This window comes from Drosophila eugracilis, unplaced genomic scaffold (genome assembly GCF_018153835.1).
Source record: "Drosophila eugracilis isolate 14026-0451.02 unplaced genomic scaffold, ASM1815383v1 contig_2152, whole genome shotgun sequence".
NCBI classification, from domain to species: domain Eukaryota; kingdom Metazoa; phylum Arthropoda; class Insecta; order Diptera; family Drosophilidae; genus Drosophila; species Drosophila eugracilis.
In genome coordinates, this window is record NW_024573036.1 from 832,821 (window position 1) to 850,347 (window position 17,527).

At 44.1% G+C, this 17,527-nt stretch overlaps 3 protein-coding genes and 2 non-coding genes across 5 annotated transcripts; all 5 read left to right on the top strand.

Annotated features, from left to right (window-relative positions):
- Positions 1-93: 93 nt before the first annotated feature.
- Positions 94-1,625, top strand: LOC108110543 (reticulon-4-interacting protein 1 homolog, mitochondrial). The gene is made up of 3 exons (XM_017219631.2): positions 94-720; positions 773-1,378; positions 1,433-1,625. The coding sequence occupies exons 1-3, from the start codon at positions 199-201 to the stop codon at positions 1,535-1,537; spliced, it is 1,233 nt and encodes a 410-aa protein (XP_017075120.2). The 5' UTR covers positions 94-198; the 3' UTR covers positions 1,538-1,625.
- A 1,512-nt stretch (positions 1,626-3,137) lies between these two features.
- LOC108110548 lies at positions 3,138-3,938 on the top strand. The gene is made up of 2 exons (XM_017219638.2): positions 3,138-3,318; positions 3,422-3,938. The coding sequence occupies exons 1-2, from the start codon at positions 3,255-3,257 to the stop codon at positions 3,766-3,768; spliced, it is 411 nt and encodes a 136-aa protein (XP_017075127.1). The 5' UTR covers positions 3,138-3,254; the 3' UTR covers positions 3,769-3,938.
- Positions 3,939-4,046: 108 nt separating this feature from the next.
- LOC108110540 (fatty acid synthase) lies at positions 4,047-15,763 on the top strand. The gene is made up of 9 exons (XM_017219621.2): positions 4,047-4,400; positions 6,291-6,514; positions 6,750-6,979; positions 7,056-8,303; positions 9,309-10,730; positions 10,857-14,657; positions 14,722-14,817; positions 15,316-15,459; positions 15,525-15,763. Exons 2-9 carry the CDS (start codon positions 6,343-6,345, stop codon positions 15,633-15,635), a joined length of 7,224 nt encoding a protein of 2,407 aa, XP_017075110.2. The 5' UTR covers positions 4,047-4,400; positions 6,291-6,342; the 3' UTR covers positions 15,636-15,763.
- LOC121529977 lies at positions 8,574-8,688 on the top strand. The gene has a single exon (XR_005993716.1). It is a non-coding gene; the product is annotated as a U5 spliceosomal RNA (small nuclear RNA).
- Positions 9,042-9,159, top strand: LOC121529976. Its single transcript, XR_005993715.1, has one exon. It is a non-coding gene; the product is annotated as a U5 spliceosomal RNA (small nuclear RNA).
- Positions 15,764-17,527: the final 1,764 nt, after the last annotated feature.

Here is a 17,527-nt window from a genome sequence, read left to right on the forward strand (position 1 = left end):
TTAACAAAACCGTTAAATCGTGCGATAGATTTTGTAATCAATATCTTGTCGATTTGCGATAGTTCTTGTCATAACAGCTGTTTACGATAGAAATATCGATGTGTGTTGTTTTAATTAATACGAATCAAAACAAACCACAGATTTTGCAGAAAAAGTTTCCTAATTTTAAACTGAAGTGTTTTTAAAACAAATACCGGCATGCAGTCTGCCGCCCTAAGTTATGTCCTGTCCTTGAGGCAGATTGTTTCGCTCGCCAGGCGACAATGTTCTGTCAATGCGCAATCAACGCTTTCCGGCTCCCGAACAAATTCCCAGCAACGGCCACCACAGGCGACGAAGTCCCTGGAAAAAATGAGAGGATGGCAACTTCATAATTATGGAGACATTGACGAGCTGCAGATCTCCGATAAGCTGAAGATCCCGCAAATTCGAAGCTCAAACGAGTGTCTAGTGCGGGTCAGGACGACATCTGTAAATCCTATCGACCTGGCAATGCTCCGCGGGTACGGGGCCATGGTGCTGAACAAAATGCGATGCCTGCCAGGCGACGGCATCGAATTCCCGCTAATATTGGGCCGAGAGTTCTGCGGCGAGTTGGTACAGACGGGTATGGCAGTTCCAACGGACTCATTACCCCTGGGAACCCGCGTCTGGGGAGTGGTCCCCCTGCAGGCCAGCGTTGGAGCCCATGCGGAGTATGTAGCCGTGCCTTCATATTGTGTAAGTAGTTTACAAATAAAAAAAAATCTTAAAAGTAATCTGTAACATATAGCTCGCTCCTGCCCCAAAAGAACTGGATGACAACGAAGCTGCAAGCGTTTTGTACGCCGGATTAACGGCTTGGTCTGGTTTGTACGTCACTGGAGGACTAGGTGGTCCGTGTGGCGCCACCACAGCTGCCGGCGGAGGTGCCCACAAACGTGTTTTAGTCCTGGGGGGGTCCGGTGGTGTTGGCACTTTGGCCATACAAATCCTGAAGTCTCAAAAAGTGCAAGTTCTTGCTACCTGCAGTGAAAATGCCGTAGATATGGTCCGAAATCTGGGAGCTGACATTGTTGTCGACTACAACAACAGCGCGGCCATGGAAGAACTTGGCAAGTACGCACCCTATGACATCGTACTAGACTGTGCCGGACAAGGAGGTCAGAAAGCAGCAGAATCAAAATTCGATTTCCGGCAGTACATCACCTTTTCCTCCCCGTTGCTTGCCAACATCGATAAACAGGGGCTGGGACTGGGAGCGCTTAAAAATGTATTTGATTTGGTCCAGACCAATGTTAGGTCCGTCACGCAGCGTGGAGGTCTTGTAAAATGGGGGTTCTTCAGTCCCGCACCACAAGGCATCCAATTTTTACAGAAATTAGTGGAGCAGCGGAAGGTTAGTATTTTTCTTTCGAGTTGTTCTGTAGACTAATTCCTTCTGTTAACTTAGCTGATGCCGTTGATTGATAGCAGCTTCGATTTTGTTGATCTACCCAAGGCCTTTGAGAAGATGAAAGGCGGTCACTTGCGGGGAAAAATTGTAGTGAAGCTCTGAGAAGACTCACAGACTGATATTGTTGTTTCTGTTCCATTAAAGGCTTGTGTTGGTTAATTAAATCACAACAACGAACTACTTAGTGAAACTGTAAAGCTTTGACGCCATTTAATTTCATCGCAGCCGATTACCCACGGTTCAAAGACTGTAATTTCAAGCCAAGTCACTGACGCATTAGAATATTTATTATATAAAATATTAGCGGATCTTCGCGATTATTGGACTGCCGTTCGTCAAGGATCACCTTTAAGTCACCGTGAAAAACCTCTCAGCCTCTTATCATTAACAGATCTGAAGGGCAAGTGTTCGTCAGGTAGCTTGTGATTCACCTTTGGCGAACTGAATGAGCTTAAACCATTAACGGTGGTCGTGAAGGCCAGAGTGAGCTGGAACTGCTGGCATAATTAGGGGAGAACTGACAAAATACTGTATAATCAGTAAAAGAGAGGTATGCAGCACTTGATGGTCGTCCGTCCATCGTAAAACTATTCTCGGACCAATGTTGACGAAGTCCGACACACGCCATAGGGCTATGAAAATTTCCGTGCTTCTAATTTTATTCCATCGCCTGCTTGGCTAGCTGCCCCATTAGCGTCCAATACCCAGATTCCTTATCAAAGATTGAGTGGCCGGCGGGGCGATTCCGCAGCACGCGGCTTGCTCGCTCTAATCACATCGTTCACATGCGTTCGCAACGCTCCAAAGCATCAGAACATGACCAGCTCGCAATCGCCAAGGTCGAGGCTTTCCAAAAGCTAACAAAAATGCCTCTCCATCGCCGCTATCATCCGACATAGCCGGCAAAAAACCAAGAATGCACGCTTCTCTGTTTTGTTTTGGTTTTTATTAATAGCTCTCAATTTGTTACCGGGCTCGTCACTCTTGATATGGACGAAATTTCCTATCTTAAGCTATCCGTAGTCGAAATACCCTTAAAGTTCTCTTGCTTCGTATTTCCTGCAAACAAAAAAGGGCAAAATAATTAACATTTTTGACAAATTGAATACAGTATAAGTTACGAAGTCACTCTAGTAATCGCTATACCTGAACTAGGGTACTAAAGATTGTTTGGGGAAAATTTTTTGTCTGAGCTTTCTGAAGGCCTTGAAATCCCAGCGCTTATCTGATGTCTGAATGAAATTAGCTATTATTGGGAAAAATTGTCAAGGCAGAAACTAGCATGAGCACTTAAGTATGTAATAGTACTTGCTTATAAGCATATATGTCATGCATTTTGTGGTTGCTAATTTAATGATAAACTTGTTTTTACAAGTTTACAAATTCTAAAATTTATTTTTCCTATCAAGTTGTTACGGTTTGGAAATATTCTTCTGAATGATTTCGTTGTGTGCAGAAAGTTAATTAAAACGATTGCTTAAAAATTGGAGCAAGCTGAAGGGTTCTATGGCATTTTTTGGAAAATATTTGCATCTAATTAATAGAAATTGGGTCTCGTTAATACGCATTTATTTCGTCTAGTGTATTAATTTGATTTAATTTGGTATTTTGAACAGAAGAGGACGGCACCAAATAAGCTGTCTGGCAGCAATGTGCTTTCGATCAAGGATGCGTGTGGAAATATTTCAAACCCACAAGGTCTTGTCATGCTATAGTCATGCTCATTCAACATCAGTACTTTGTAAAATTCAGAATACAAGTTACAAGCCGAGAAACAGAAAAAACGTAAATTTACAAGATCGCCAAAACTAAATTTATAATGAATACTAATTCGACATTGCTGCCTTATATAATGGGCTTGCTCAGTGAGCAGCCTCACCTATGTAAGTAATTTTGGAAAGCTTCTAAATTTAAAAGATAGTTCATTTTATTAGCGTTACTCTTTCAAATGAACTGTTATCTAATATTTATATTCATTTTTATCAGGCACCACTAGAGAGGATCTGATTAAGAAAATTAACGATGTGGTGCTTGAAGAGCACATAGCTCCTTTCGGCAGTCTCGAGCGTGCTGTGGACTTTGGTCTTGTCGTGGGCGTCAACCTGGGGATCATCTCCCTGACCAATGAAAGGGTCCGTTTGCCCTTTAATTTTCGAACTAGACAGGCCAGTTACAAGGTGCCCTCTGGACCCAAGATCTCGCCTTGTCAGGGACGTCGGGCCATTAGGCAGCGGACGCCAACGTCAAAAGCGGCCAAGTTCATGGGTTTAAAGAGGTCAGGACGGAAGTCGGCAGGAAAGACGTCTGGCGAGGTGAAGAAGAAACAGTCCTAATGATTTCTCCCTTTTCATACCGAACTGCCGGCTGTATACGGGCGTGTTATTGAACCAGACGGACAAGCTTCCGAACAACTGGGTTAACTAGGTGAAGTCGGCAGCGATGGCACACACTTGGACTAATTACCAGGACAGGGGCACAGAAAATAAATTTTAAAAAGGGTAAATTTGTTTTCTCCTACGTCGCATTTTCCATTTGATTTAATCGAAGTTAGAGGCGAGTTTTGCATAAAAATGAATAATTCAGCGGTTGGTGAAGCCGATTTTGGCGCAGTCATAATGAGATCGGTGGGTTTAGAATAAGCTATGGTTACGGCGGAATTAAAAATGCGGCTTTTGGTGGCCACCGATGCCCCCTGTTCCCGTCCTCGCATATCAAATATATATAAGGAATTCGATGGTTGCAGCCCTTGTTCAGTCTGTTTGCGGAACAAGTCGGATCAATACGTGGCCACCGAAAGGATATATAATCACAAAAACAAGGACCTGCTCTTCCAACTGCTATCCTGGTTGTACCTAGCGAATAAAGGATACGCGACTAGAAAACTAAAGTGAAAAAGGTGGCCCTTGAAAAGTGAATTGTTGCCTCCCCAAAAATCAAATATCTTTCCGAATAACTAACAAGAAATGTGAGTCGAGTGATAATCAATAAAAATAGTGGCGTGTTTTACTAAGCATTACATTCTGCAATGAATTTCGAATTATAAATGCCAAGGGCTTTGGACTTCGCCAGAATAACAAGTTGCAAAAAGAAATTCCAAAGAATTCACGTGAAAAGTTTTCATTATACGCCTACTTATCGTTAATTCAAAGAATTAAAGTACTCAATAGAAATGGTGTGATGTTTTTTAATTACCAAAAAGTGCCTAACTAATCGTTTAAAGAAAAATATATATATATATATAATCAACCGCGGCTGCTAATATATTCTTTACAAGGATTTGTGCTATTATTTTTTTGTGACCAAAATAATATAAAAAAACTAAAATTGACTGAAAAGAGTTTGCTACATAGTATTTTAATTATTCAAATTTAAATTAACAAACTATTAAACGAAGCCACACTTTTGGATTTGCAATCAAAATATTAAAAATATGAGTAGACCTTGGGAAATAAAAACAATTTTTATACAATCATCTAGACACTTCGAATCTGTACAGGGGAAACCTTTGACCTAACAAAACAATTCAGAAAGCATTCGTTGTGTGCGTTCTGGCACGCGCCGCATTCGTTGACTCGAATGCTAGCATAGCATTTAGGGGGAATATTCTATCAAAAGCTTATCGGGGCTTCTGCTTCCTCGGCGTCCCCAATCCCGCCCAGGTGCAGTGCACGCAGTCGAGAGCTGGACGACTATCTCGAGAGCCGGCTCCCGTAACTTGGCAACAGGAAACCAAGTGACCCGTACCTGGCACCCGCCTCCTCCTTCTCCATCGTTTTGGAAACTGCCGAATAGGCGAATCGTACGATCCCAGCATGTAGTTTTGATAGGCAAAGAAAGGTGACTGCTGTTGCAATATTTCCTTATCAGCTGGGCAGCGAAATTCATTAAATCAAGTAGAGAAAATCGATTGCGATCAAGTGCTTATTACTCATGAAATGTCGATTCACCACTTTTAATAGGTAGGCCTTATCTAGGCATCTCAGACAAATAGAGCTGGTTGTTTGAATTGTGTAATCTTTTTTGGATTACTTCTAATTAAAAATGGAATTTCGTGTAAAATCTAGAACTAAATATGTAAATTTATACTTTCCTATTTCTACATGATCTACCCCCAGACCTTGACCATTGTTGTTATTTATGTTGTTTGTTTGTTTGGTGACCGTTTATTGTTGTCTTATAATTTATTTTGGCAATCTTGTTTACAAATAGTTTTGCTGATACCATTCGACCGATTATTTCCAATGTTTTCGAAAAGTAAAGGGTAATGTGAAGGTAAATTGAAGTAAATAAATGTTTTATTGACTAAAATTAAAAGTGTTCAAGGTTTGACATTAAAATATTTTTTTTGTTTATCAGTTATGGCTTGCACGGAGAGTTCTTTTATGAACAAAGAGTAACAAATATTAATTATTATGTCTAAAAAAAAGGTTATAAATTTGAATTGGGGGCACACCCTGCAATCCCGACTCAAATTAGTTTCCATATAAGTACTACATAGATTTTATTATATAGTCTTTGTTATATTGCTTGATATGATAAAGGTACCTATGAAGCGATAGAATCGTATTAGTTCAGATATCTGTGTAAAATCTTTGAATTTGATATCTCATGCAGACTGAGGCTGTTTTTATGACTGGAGTGGAATCAATTCATTTATTACTATTGTAATTAGAAAATAAAATAGCATACATTACCAACGCCCATATTGATATAGTTTACCTTGTAAAAACCACTATGATTGTTTCTTTATAAAGAACTAAATATACACCAAACTCACCCACCTTTTATACAACTCTCGACATTTTATTTATGGATGACGATTCGCTTAACTACGGCTTTTTTGCGAAATTCCTAGATATCTTTATAGTTGGATCCCATTCAGACTGAGCCAGGACAAAGCCTAGAGGATGCCGAACAAGAAGAAAGTCCAGGCGGAAACGGCGGGGGGCGAGGACGGAGACATTGTGATCTCTGGGCTTTCCGGAAAACTGCCAGAGAGCAGCAACATCGAGGAGTTCAAGCACAACCTGCTCAATGGCATCGACATGGTCACAGATGAACCCCGTCGATGGGAAGCAGGTTAGCACCGATGCATGTTCACAATGTTCTTTAGTTTTATGTTCGCAGTCTTCTCTTAAGTCCCCTCGACCTTATTCAGGTTCCCAGAAAATTCCCAAATAGTTTCCACAAGCAAATAAATCTAAAACTGGCTTTAGCCTGTAGTTATTAGGTGTAGTTTTGTAATTTGCCTGTTTCATATTTTTGCTTTATATATTATATATATTTCAATGTTCACATATGTATATTCTTAAAGGCATCTATGGACTTCCCGAGCGCATGGCCAAAATGAAGGACTCCGATCTGGAGAAGTTCGATGACAAGTTCTTCAGCGTTCATCAAAAGCAGGCAGAGCTGATGGATCCCTGCATGCGGATGCTGCTGGAGCTCACCCACGAGGCGATCATAGACGCAGGCATTAATCCCGCTCAGCTGCGGGGCAGTCGGACCGGCGTCTACATAGGACTGTCCTTCGTAGAGACGGAGGTAGGTATTTATATATGTAATTTTACCAATTTTAGTTTTAAGTAGCTTTTTCATTTTTATTTCGTATTTGTAAAAGCACGAGATACCTAACATGGAGCCGAGCAGTATCAACGGCTACTGCCTAACGGGATGTGCGCGGGCAATGTTTGCCAACAGGATTTCCTATACTTTTGACTTCAAGGGTCCCAGCTTCATCGTAGATACCGCCTGCTCTAGTTCGTTGGTGGCCCTAAACCACGCCTTCGCCGACATGCGGGCTGGTCGCTGTGATTATGCTCTGGTGGCAGGGGTGAATCTTATCCTGAAACCCATCTTTGCGCTTCAGTTTCTGAGACTGGGAATCGTGAGCCACGACGGCTCCTGCAAAACCTTCGATGCAGGGGCTAATGGCTATGCTCGGGCGGATACCTGTGCGGTGGTCCTGCTCCAGAGACGGAAGGAGGCTAAACGGGTTTACGCTAGCATCTTGAATGTCCGAACAAATACGGACGGATTCAAGGAGCAGGGAGTTACCTTTCCAGATGGTGCCATGCAGCAGGCTTTGCTGGAAGAGACGTACAGCGAGATTGACCTCAATCCGGATGAGGTTGTGTATGTGGAAGCACATGGCAGTGGCACGCCAGTGGGCGATGACCAGGAGGCCAATATGCTGGGAAACTTCTTCTGCCGGCCCTCTCGATCTAGTCCTCTCCTCATTGGATCTGTGAAATCTAACATGGGGCACGCGGAGCCAGCTTCTGGAGTGAGTGCCCTGGCCAAGATGATCATTGCCATGGAGGAGGGTATTATTCCAAAGAATCTTCACTACCGCACGCCCAATCCTTCGGTACCGGCTTTGGTTAAGGGACACCTTAAGGTAGTAGATCGGAATCTACCCTGGAAGGGTGGCATCGTAGGTCTGAATTCCTTTGGCTTTGGAGGGGCCAATGCACACGTGGTGCTTAAGTCCCATCCAAAAGATAAAGTTCTAAGGACTTTTTCAAAAGCAGGGGAGTCCGAACCATCGCTGAAGTTAGTAATCTGTTCTGGACGCACAGAGGATGCAGTGCATCAATTGCTAAATGTATCCACTGAACAAAGGCACGATCAGGAACTGCTTACTCTTATCAATGACATCCACTCCCATCCGATTCCCTTGCATCCGTTCAGAGGGTACGCTGTCCTTGGAACAAGTGGCTCTGTTAAAGAAGAGGTGCTGCCCTACGAGGAGGAGGAACGACCCATTTGGTTCGTATACGCCGGTATGGGCAGCCAGTGGGCTAGCATGGCCAAGGATCTTATGCAGCTAGAGGTGTTCCGAAAGTCCATACAGCACTGTGCCGAGGTGAGTTTTAAATCAGCTTTTAATTTTATTAATACAGATTTTTATTCCATGAACATCAGAATACATTTATTAACTATTTGTATAACTTAGAATTATTTGGGATTATGAAATTTCTCTTTATAACGAACACATTTTTAACTTAATAGCCAGCTCTCATCCATCAGTATTGCCTACTTTAGGGTTACCTGTTTTCGCTCTTCTTTTGCCTTGCAATTCCCAAGCGGTTATAGCGGCTGTATGACATATAGGTGATTCGCTGGGGGTGAAAAATTGCTCTGGTTTCTCTTCAATTGTCGAATAAATCTTTCGCCTTTTACTAAAGATTTCCGTGGAGAGGAGCACTCTAATGAGTCTAAACTGAATTTTTTCGAGTGCCCCGAGTGCTTATGCATTTGGGGCCATAAGTAATAAATTACCACATTAAATGCTAAATACAGTGATCGTCGATGGATGCAGATTCGTATCATTTGACAAGATTTTTTTCTTACGATTGCAACGCTTAGAAAGAACTCTTTGTTTCGTGGATGGTTCTATTAGTTCAATTAGTTCAAACTAGTCTGCCAAGAAAATTCGTAAGGGAATATATATAAATCTTTATACAGTAGGCACTTTATAAAGAAGCCACTGAAAACTGGTAATTGGTAACTTGAAGCAAACCCTGTTTTCACCTTTCTGAGCACTATAATTCCCAAGGTCTGGTGCAGATCGAATAGAGAGGTCTTGTTCTGGGGCGCTAAGGTACTCTGGTTTCTCTTCAATAGTCGAATAAATCTTTCGCCTTTTACTAAAGATTTCCGTGGAGAGGAGCACTCTTATGAGTCTAAACAGAATTTTTGTCTAGAGCCCAGCGGATCTATACCTTGCAGGGCCATAAAGAATACATTTAAAAGAAAAGTTTATTATTTACATATATATTATTTTTGTTATTTATGTTTTTATACTAAGCTGTTGTGCACTTAGAAATAAATTCTGGATTTAAATATTTGAGTATTCTATTCATTGCAGGTTTTGGCCAAGGTGGACTTTGATCTTATAGACGTTTTGACCCGTTCCACGGAGCGCACTTTTGATAATATGCTGTACTCCTTCGTATCCGTCTCCGCTGTACAGGTGGCATTGACTGATCTTCTCCGAGTGCTGGACATCCGGCCAAATGGAATCATTGGCCACTCGGCTGGTGAGCTCGGAGCAGCCTACATGGATGGATGTCTTACAGCGGAGCAAACAGTTCTAGCCGCCTACTGGCGAGGCAGGAGTGTTCTGGACACTCCGGATTTGCCTCGTGGTAAGATGGCAGCAGTGGGTCTCAGCTGGGAGCAGATCGGATCGCATATACCACACGACTGTTATCCGGTGTGCCACAACAGCGATGACAATTGCACAGTTTCTGGGCCACCAGCTTCAATGGATGCAATGATAGAGAAGCTCACGAAGGAGGGAATCTTTGTGAGGGAAGTGGGTTCCGGAGGTTATGCCTTCCACAGTCCGTACATTGAAGGTGCTGCTCCTATGCTGCGTAGAAATCTTGAGAAACTAATTACGAAGCCCAAAAGGAAGAGTTCGCGATGGCTGAGCACCAGCGTCAGTGAAAATGAGTGGAACTCGGAGAAGAACCACCTCGCATCTGCGGGCTACTTTATCAATAATCTGATATCTCCTGTACTGTTCCACCAAGCGGTCAAGAAGATCCCACAGAATGCCCTCATTGTGGAGATTGCACCACATGGACTCTTCAGGGCGATTCTCCGTTCGTTAAGCCCGCAAATCAGCTATGTGAGTCTCATGCAGCGGGGCCATGCCAACAACTTTGAGTTCCTCCTAAGCCAGTTGGGAAGGCTTTTTGCTGCTGGTGGACAGCCACAAATCCTCAAGATCTCTCCTGTCGTTGCCTATCCCGTTTCCAGAGGTACTCCCATGCTGGGTTCCTTGGTTGGTTGGGACCACACTCAGAAATGGAACTATCCCAAGTTCAAGGGGGGACGGCAAGCTGGCCAGCTGAGTGTGGAACTGGATTTGGGCAAGGAGGAAAATGCATATCTTGCAGGACACACCATCGATGGGAGGGTCCTGTTTCCGGCAACGGGTTATATGACCCTGGCTTGGATGAGTCTCGCCCAACAGCAGGGATTGGACTACTTGCGCACTCCAGTGCTTTTTGAAGATGTGGTTTTCCATCGGGCCACGATCCTTAGTGTGGGCACTGTGGTGAAATTAACACTTAACTTTTTCCCGGGCAGCAGCTCCTTTGAAATTTGCGAGGGAAGCAGTCTGGTGTCGTCGGGAAAAATCCGTCTGGTGACCAATGTACAGCAGGAGCAGCTCCAGCTGCCGTCTCTGCCGGGGATTGCTGGCTCCAATAAGTTAACCACGAAAGACATTTACAAGGAACTGAGGCTTAGGGGCTATGACTACAGCGGTGTTTTCCAGGTAAGTTTTAGCCTAAATATTAGTATAAACTAAGTTGTTGGAAACAAATATTTGTTTTTTTAATACGTATTTATTATTATTATTTTACTACATGTTTTATTTTTAATCATTTTATAACCCCTTCAGGGCATTTTGGAGACGGATATTGCAGCAGTAACAGGTCGCCTGCAGTGGTCAGAAAACTGGATCAGCTTTATGGACACCATGCTGCAGTTCCGTATCCTGAGCAATGACATCCGTGAGCTTTACGTGCCCACGGGGATCAAAAGGGCACTAATTGATCCGCTAAAGCATCTAGAACTGGCAAAGAAGCACCAACAGAAGCTAACTGTCAACTGGCACCGCAATATATCTGTGGTCAAGTGCGGTGGCGTGGAGATCCACAAGATGAAAACCGCTCAAACCCAAAGACGATCCGGCGGTCAATCTGCTCCCAGCCTGGAACGGTATAGATTTTGGCCTCATTTCCAGCACTTGGGTCAGAGAGAGGATCAGCAAAAGTCAAGAAGCACAGCCCTGGCAGTTGCCATTCAACTGGTGATCGAGAACAGTGGTGGAGCTGTAAAACTTAAAGGCGTGGAACTGGCTGGAACCCGATCCAGTTTGGATTCTCTAAGTGCCATGCAGCTCCTTGAGCTAATTGAACGAGAACCTATTCTGGTGGGGGACATATCAGTGGTTACCACCTCCTCCAATGAAGCAGAACTCACAGAGCAGCTCAAGGAGCACGGCATAAAGGTGATCGCCAAAGATATATCAGCTGGTGCTGTGGAGCAACAGTGTCATTTTGTCTATTCCGTTGATATACTAGCTAAGAACTCTCTAATCGATCTCCAGCATTGTTTGGATAGCCTAAAAGCTGAGTCGGGATTTTTGCTCCTGGAGGAAACGGCCAGCAGGTACAACATAATTGGAAAGGAAAAGTTGAGTAAACTTAAATTGGTACCAGTTTTGGAGCAGTTCTTTGGAACAGATCGGGTGCTTGTCTTGGCCAGGAAACCTTCCAGTGCACAATCCACCCAAGCCATAACTCTTCAGCTGACCAATAAGCAGTTCAAATGGGTTAACGAAGTTAAGAATTATTTTGCCAAAGCCCAAACAGAAAATAAAAATCTCTACTTGGTGGCCCAAGGCGAACTTAGCTCTGGAGCTTTGGGCTTTATGAACTGCCTAAAGAGGGAAGCGGGAGGAAACTGCCTACGGCTATATCTAATTCTCGACGAAGGATTGCCCCAATTTTCACTGGGGGAACCTTTCTATGCTGACCAGTTAGCCAAGGATCTAGCCATAAATGTTTACAGGAATGGCAGCTGGGGCAGCTTCCGACACCTTAAGATGAAATCCCAACCACCACTGCTGCCCGTAGAGCAGGCCTATGTCAATACCCTTGTAAAGGGTGATCTCTCCTCTCTTAGATGGATTGAAAGTCCTCGTTCGAGTCCCACCCAATCGCACTTGGAGCCCTGCACCGTTTACTATGCTCCGCTAAATTTCCGAGACGTAATGCTGGCTTCAGGGAAACTGGGGGTGGATGCTCTGCCGGGGGATCTGGCCTATCAGGATTGTGTCCTAGGGCTCGAGTTCGCTGGCAGGGACTCAAAAGGCCGTCGCATCATGGCCATGGTAACTGCCAAATCTTTGGCCACCAACTGCTTGGCTAACAAGAATCTTCTCTGGGAAATCCCTTCGAAATGGACAATGGAGCAGGCTTCAACGGTTCCGTGTGTCTATGCCACGGTGTACTACGCCTTGGTAGTGAGGGGTCAGATGAAGGAGGGTGAGAAGATCCTTATCCACGCTGGCTCTGGAGGAGTTGGTCAGGCGGCCATTTCGGTGGCCTTGGCTCATGGATTGACAGTGTTCACCACAGTGGGCAGCAAAGAGAAACGCGAGTTTCTACTGAAACGATTCCCCAAGCTGAAGGCTCGTAATATTGGTAATTCCCGAGACATTTCCTTTGAACAACTGATCATGAGTGAAACCCACGGTAATGGAGTGGAGCTAGTGCTAAACTCGCTTTCCGAGGAGAAACTACAGGCTTCCATTCGCTGCCTGGCCCTGAATGGCCGCTTTCTAGAGATTGGTAAATTTGACTTAAGCAACAACACCCCGTTGGGAATGTCTGTGTTCCTCAAGAACACATCATTCCATGGAATTCTACTGGATAGTGTTATGGAAGGGGAGGAGGACATGCAGCTAATGGTGGCCAAGTTGGTGACAGAGGGCATTAAGAGTGGGGCAGTACAGCCCCTACCCACTACGGTGTTTGCAGAACAGGAAATCGAAAAGGCTTTCCGTTTCATGGCCTCTGGCAAGCATATTGGAAAAGTGGTGATTAAAGTACGTCTTGAAGAGGAGCAGCAGGCTGCTCTTCCCAAACTCCGGCAGATTCAAGCCATTCCGCGTTCATACATGCATCCGGAAAAGAGCTACATCTTGGTGGGAGGACTTGGAGGATTTGGTTTGGAGCTTGCTAACTGGCTCGTATCCAGAGGAGCCCGCTTTCTGGTTTTGAGCTCACGTTCAGGGGTCAAGAGTGGCTACCAGGCTTTGATGATTCGACGCTGGCATGATCGAGGAGTTCAGGTTCAAATCGATACCAATGATGTGACCACTTCGGTGGGATGCCAAAAATTGCTCGAGGTAAGTAATAAACTGGCCCTGGTTGGGGGCATCTTCAACCTGGCGGCGGTGCTACGCGATGGATTGATAGAGGATCAGAGCTCAAAGAACTTTGAAATGGTTACTGCACCCAAACTATTAGCTACCAAACACCTTGACAGGATCTCCCGGGAAATATGCCCCGCCCTGGAGTACTTTGTGTGTTTTTCTAGTCTGTCTTGTGGGAGGGGAAACCTAGGACAGACCAACTACGGATTGGCTAACTCCACAATGGAAAGAATTTGCGAGCAGCGGCAAGAATATGGTTATCCGGGTACAGCAATACAATGGGGAGCTATTGGAGACACCGGACTGATCATTGAGCACATGGGCAACAACGAAACAGTGGTGGGTGGTACTCTGCCGCAACGGATGAACAGTTGTCTGGAGACTCTGGACCTGTTCCTACAGCAACCCCATCCAGTCATGGCATCCATGGTGTTGGCGGAGAAGCGGAAGACGGAGCAGGCTAATCGGATGAGTCTGATAGCCACAATTGCTAACATCATGGGCCTAAGGGATGTGAAGAGTGTATCTGACAAGACCACCCTCTTCGACCTGGGCATGGACTCGTTAATGAGCACGGAGATTAAGCAGACGCTGGAGCGGCACTTCGACTTGGTTCTGAGCGCCCAGGAGATCCGGCAGTTGACCTTCAGTGCCCTGCGACAGATTGACGCCCAGGAGTCGTCTTCAAGCTCACCCTCCTCCGCCCCTTCAGCCCCACCAACTGACAGGAAGGAGGCCCGCGTGGAAGTGCAACCCCAGAGCGATGAGACGCGCAAGGTATTCGCCAAGGAAGTATTACCCCAGGAGGTGATGGTGCGCCTCCAGTCTAAGGCGCCTGTTACCAGCGAGGAGCCGGCAGTGTTCTTCCTGGCCCCTATAGAGGGATTCACAATAGCCGTAGAGGCGCTGGCCGCCTCGCTCACCTGCCCTGCTTACGGACTGCAATGCACGGAGCAGGTGCCTCTGGAGTCCATTGAGGCCTGTGCCTCTTACTATCTTCGTCAGATCCAGAAGCTACAGCCTTTAGGGCCGTACCACATAGTGGGCTACTCCTACGGCTGCCTGCTCGCCCACGCCATTGGTGTGGCGCTGGAGCAACGTCGCTTAGGGGTCAAGGTCATCATGCTGGACGGCGCGCCCACCATGGCTAGCGGTTACGTCCAGGAAGCCAAGAAGCAGACGGACGACCTCAACCGACAGCAGTCCATGACTCTTGCTTACTTTGGAGCCCTGCTCGCCGATGTAGACTACAACGAGGTTGGTATTCTTGCTGATATTTTTTTAAACTATTTACTAATCCATTAATATTTCATCATGATAGTTGCTGCAACTGCTCGACGGTGTTCAGACGTGGTCGTCCAAGCTGGACAAACTAGCAGACACTCTGGCTGGTCATACGCAGCAAACCAGAGAAGTGGTAAGACTTTAGGACTTCGGCCTAAACCATTTAATTTAATTTGTTATTTTATAAATATTTAATTGGATTTTTTAAAAGCGTGTCAATTATTGACAGCTTCCTTGTTTATTTGATTCAACATTACTGATCCTCTATTAGATTAGAGATTAAGTTAATCATAGATAGTAATATAGTACTTATAAACTTAGTTGATGAGCAAATACCTGTAGTTAAGGGTGTGATTACATTCCTTCAATTAGTATACATTGCCCAGAGCAACTGCACAAGTGTTTACTTTTATTGTCGGAAAAAAGTGGCTTAATAAACGCACGGCAACCAAGTTACTGCAATATTAAGGTACTTATTCTTTGCAATTTGCTGTTGCCGTTTAAATAATAAATCTTAGAAGTTTATTAGCACTAAAAAGAACTTCAGGAACTCAGGAGTAATAAGAATATTATGCATTTATTTGTCATTGTTCACTGATATTACATATACTTTTACTTTTACATGGAACAGATCAAGAAGGCCGCCTGCATGTTTAAACAGAAGCTTCTACTTTCTGAAAGTTACAAGGGCGCCAAGCAACTTCACTGCGATGTGGTGCTGATCAAGTCGGCCGAGCACAATGCGATTATGGCACAGGATTATGGACTAAAGGAGGTACAACAATCGCATCTTAAATCTCTCAGTATTTTATTAAGAATTCTGTTTTCAATCCCTTGTAGATTTGCAGTGCCCAGATCGATATGCATGTGGTGGAGGGCACACATCGGACTTTCCTGAAGGAGCCGCATACTCTTCAGATCATAGAGCGCGTCCTGAAAAAACGTCCCTAGTGAAAGGCCAATAGTTTGTAGACCGACTCTTACGATTATGATGATGATATATTCCGTAGATATTAATGTATTCCTTAACAATACAAATACACGTAGCAATTTCCACATGATTGCTTAAGTAAAATAAACATATTGTAAAACAGCCGAACTTTACTAATTAGAACGCGCCTAAATCAACAAACTTATATAATTTCACTTGGGATTTTTGTGACTTAACAAGTAACTTTAAATACCTCATCTTCCTATATGTTATTTCCTATTATTTTGTTGGTAAACTTGTTATTTCCCTAACAAACGAGTACAAAAAATGATTTAAAATTAGTTTCGGTTAGAGAAGTTCGTCTGTGTTTCGAATTTTACTCGCAAATTATACTCGCGTGGTACTCGCATGATTTTCTCGATGAATCACATCGATTCGAACATTCTGACCCGTGCCGGCTGGCTTTATTGACCCGACTTCGGAGTACCTTTCCATAATTGATAATGCCTCCCACTCTATCGCGCCTCTGATCTCCCCAGACGATTGGTAATCGACTAAAAAAGTGGTCCGACTTTGGCGGGCAAATCAAAATTTCTACATCTCCGTCACGCACACAACAGCTGACCACTTATCGCTGTTAATGCGAATTTAAGCGCCGCACAGAGAACAGCAACAATAACAGAGGTTTACAGTAAATGCCGAAGCCAGATGAAGAAGGGTAAGTCGAAGTTAATATACACTTTCTGTACACATAATTTTTGTATGTATCATTCACAGAAAATCTAAATGTTTCCTGCTATTCTCAGATCTCTCTTCGATTTTAATAATTATCTATCAATTCAACGACATTATTATTATTATTACCAAATGTATAGAATTATTGAACAAATCGCTCGGTAACAGAGGCTTATCAAGAAGCTTTTCAAGGTCGGGGATCACAGCCCAAACAGCGAAAATTATCTATGGTACTCTCTGCAAGGGCATTCAAGCAGCGAACTTACTATCGCATCGTTCACAAGGGTTAACACTAACAGAGAGTGAGAGAGAGCAGAAAGAGAGCAGCGCTGCTAAAAGCTCTCTGCCGCCGTCGACGTCGCGTCGGCGGGCGTCATATAAAAGCCGGCGCTCACCTGATTCTCGCATTTCCGTTTGTCGCAGCAGCCGCGTTTTCTGTAAACCGCTATCCTACGTTTGAAATATAAAAAACAATCGTGTGTGGCAGAGTAATTTGCAAAAACTAATAGCTATCTAACGGTATAGAACGGAGAACGTTGAGTCGAAAGCAGCCTTAAAAATTCTGGATTTCGAGAGTTCATAACGTCGTGGACATAACGGTTTCCTCAGTCAGTCAGGACCAACTGTAAAGGAACACCCCACTTGTGCCCTCAACCAGCCGCTCGTTCCACTCCAGAAACCCGAAAAACAGCTGTCGAGAATCGCCTGATTTTTAGGTATGTACAAAAAATGGCAGCCGCAGGAATAAAACAGCCGCCCTTATCCATGTGCGTGTTGTCAGTGGCGATGTGTGTTTATTACATTTGTGTGTGCGAAGAAGAAAATGAAAACGAAATTTTCTGGACAAAAAAGTGAATTTATAAAGAAAAATCTATAGAAAAAAACTAAAAAGTGTACAAAAAATAGAGAAAAATGGTTAGATCAAGAGTTTGCAAGTGATCATTTAAATTCAGCTAAAAATACGAATTACTAAATTCCCACTTAGCTTGCAGTGCTTTAAGTTTGACCTTTAGGACCCTTGGGCCCGACCAGCCCCAAAGTGTTGCTTCAAACGCCCCTTGGAAGAGCATTTCCTGCACTGAGAAGGCAAATTATACGCTAATTGCGAAAGAGGGAAACCGAAATGGGGAAGGTCCAAATCAAATCCCAGTCTTCTAGCGTCTGGCCAAGGAGCACC

Coding starts and splice junctions, on each gene's coding strand:
- LOC108110543 (XM_017219631.2), top strand. CDS start 199: ATGCAGTCTGCCGCCCTAAGTTATGTCCTGTCCTTGAGGCAGATTGTT. Junction 721..772: donor TAGCCGTGCCTTCATATTGT/GTAAGTAGTTTA, acceptor TGTAACATATAG/CTCGCTCCTGCCCCAAAAGA. Junction 1,379..1,432: donor AATTAGTGGAGCAGCGGAAG/GTTAGTATTTTT, acceptor CTGTTAACTTAG/CTGATGCCGTTGATTGATAG.
- LOC108110548 (XM_017219638.2), top strand. CDS start 3,255: ATGAATACTAATTCGACATTGCTGCCTTATATAATGGGCTTGCTCAGT. Junction 3,319..3,421: donor CAGTGAGCAGCCTCACCTAT/GTAAGTAATTTT, acceptor CATTTTTATCAG/GCACCACTAGAGAGGATCTG.
- LOC108110540 (XM_017219621.2), top strand. CDS start 6,343: ATGCCGAACAAGAAGAAAGTCCAGGCGGAAACGGCGGGGGGCGAGGAC. Junction 10,731..10,856: donor ACTACAGCGGTGTTTTCCAG/GTAAGTTTTAGC, acceptor TAACCCCTTCAG/GGCATTTTGGAGACGGATAT. Junction 14,818..15,315: donor CGCAGCAAACCAGAGAAGTG/GTAAGACTTTAG, acceptor TACATGGAACAG/ATCAAGAAGGCCGCCTGCAT.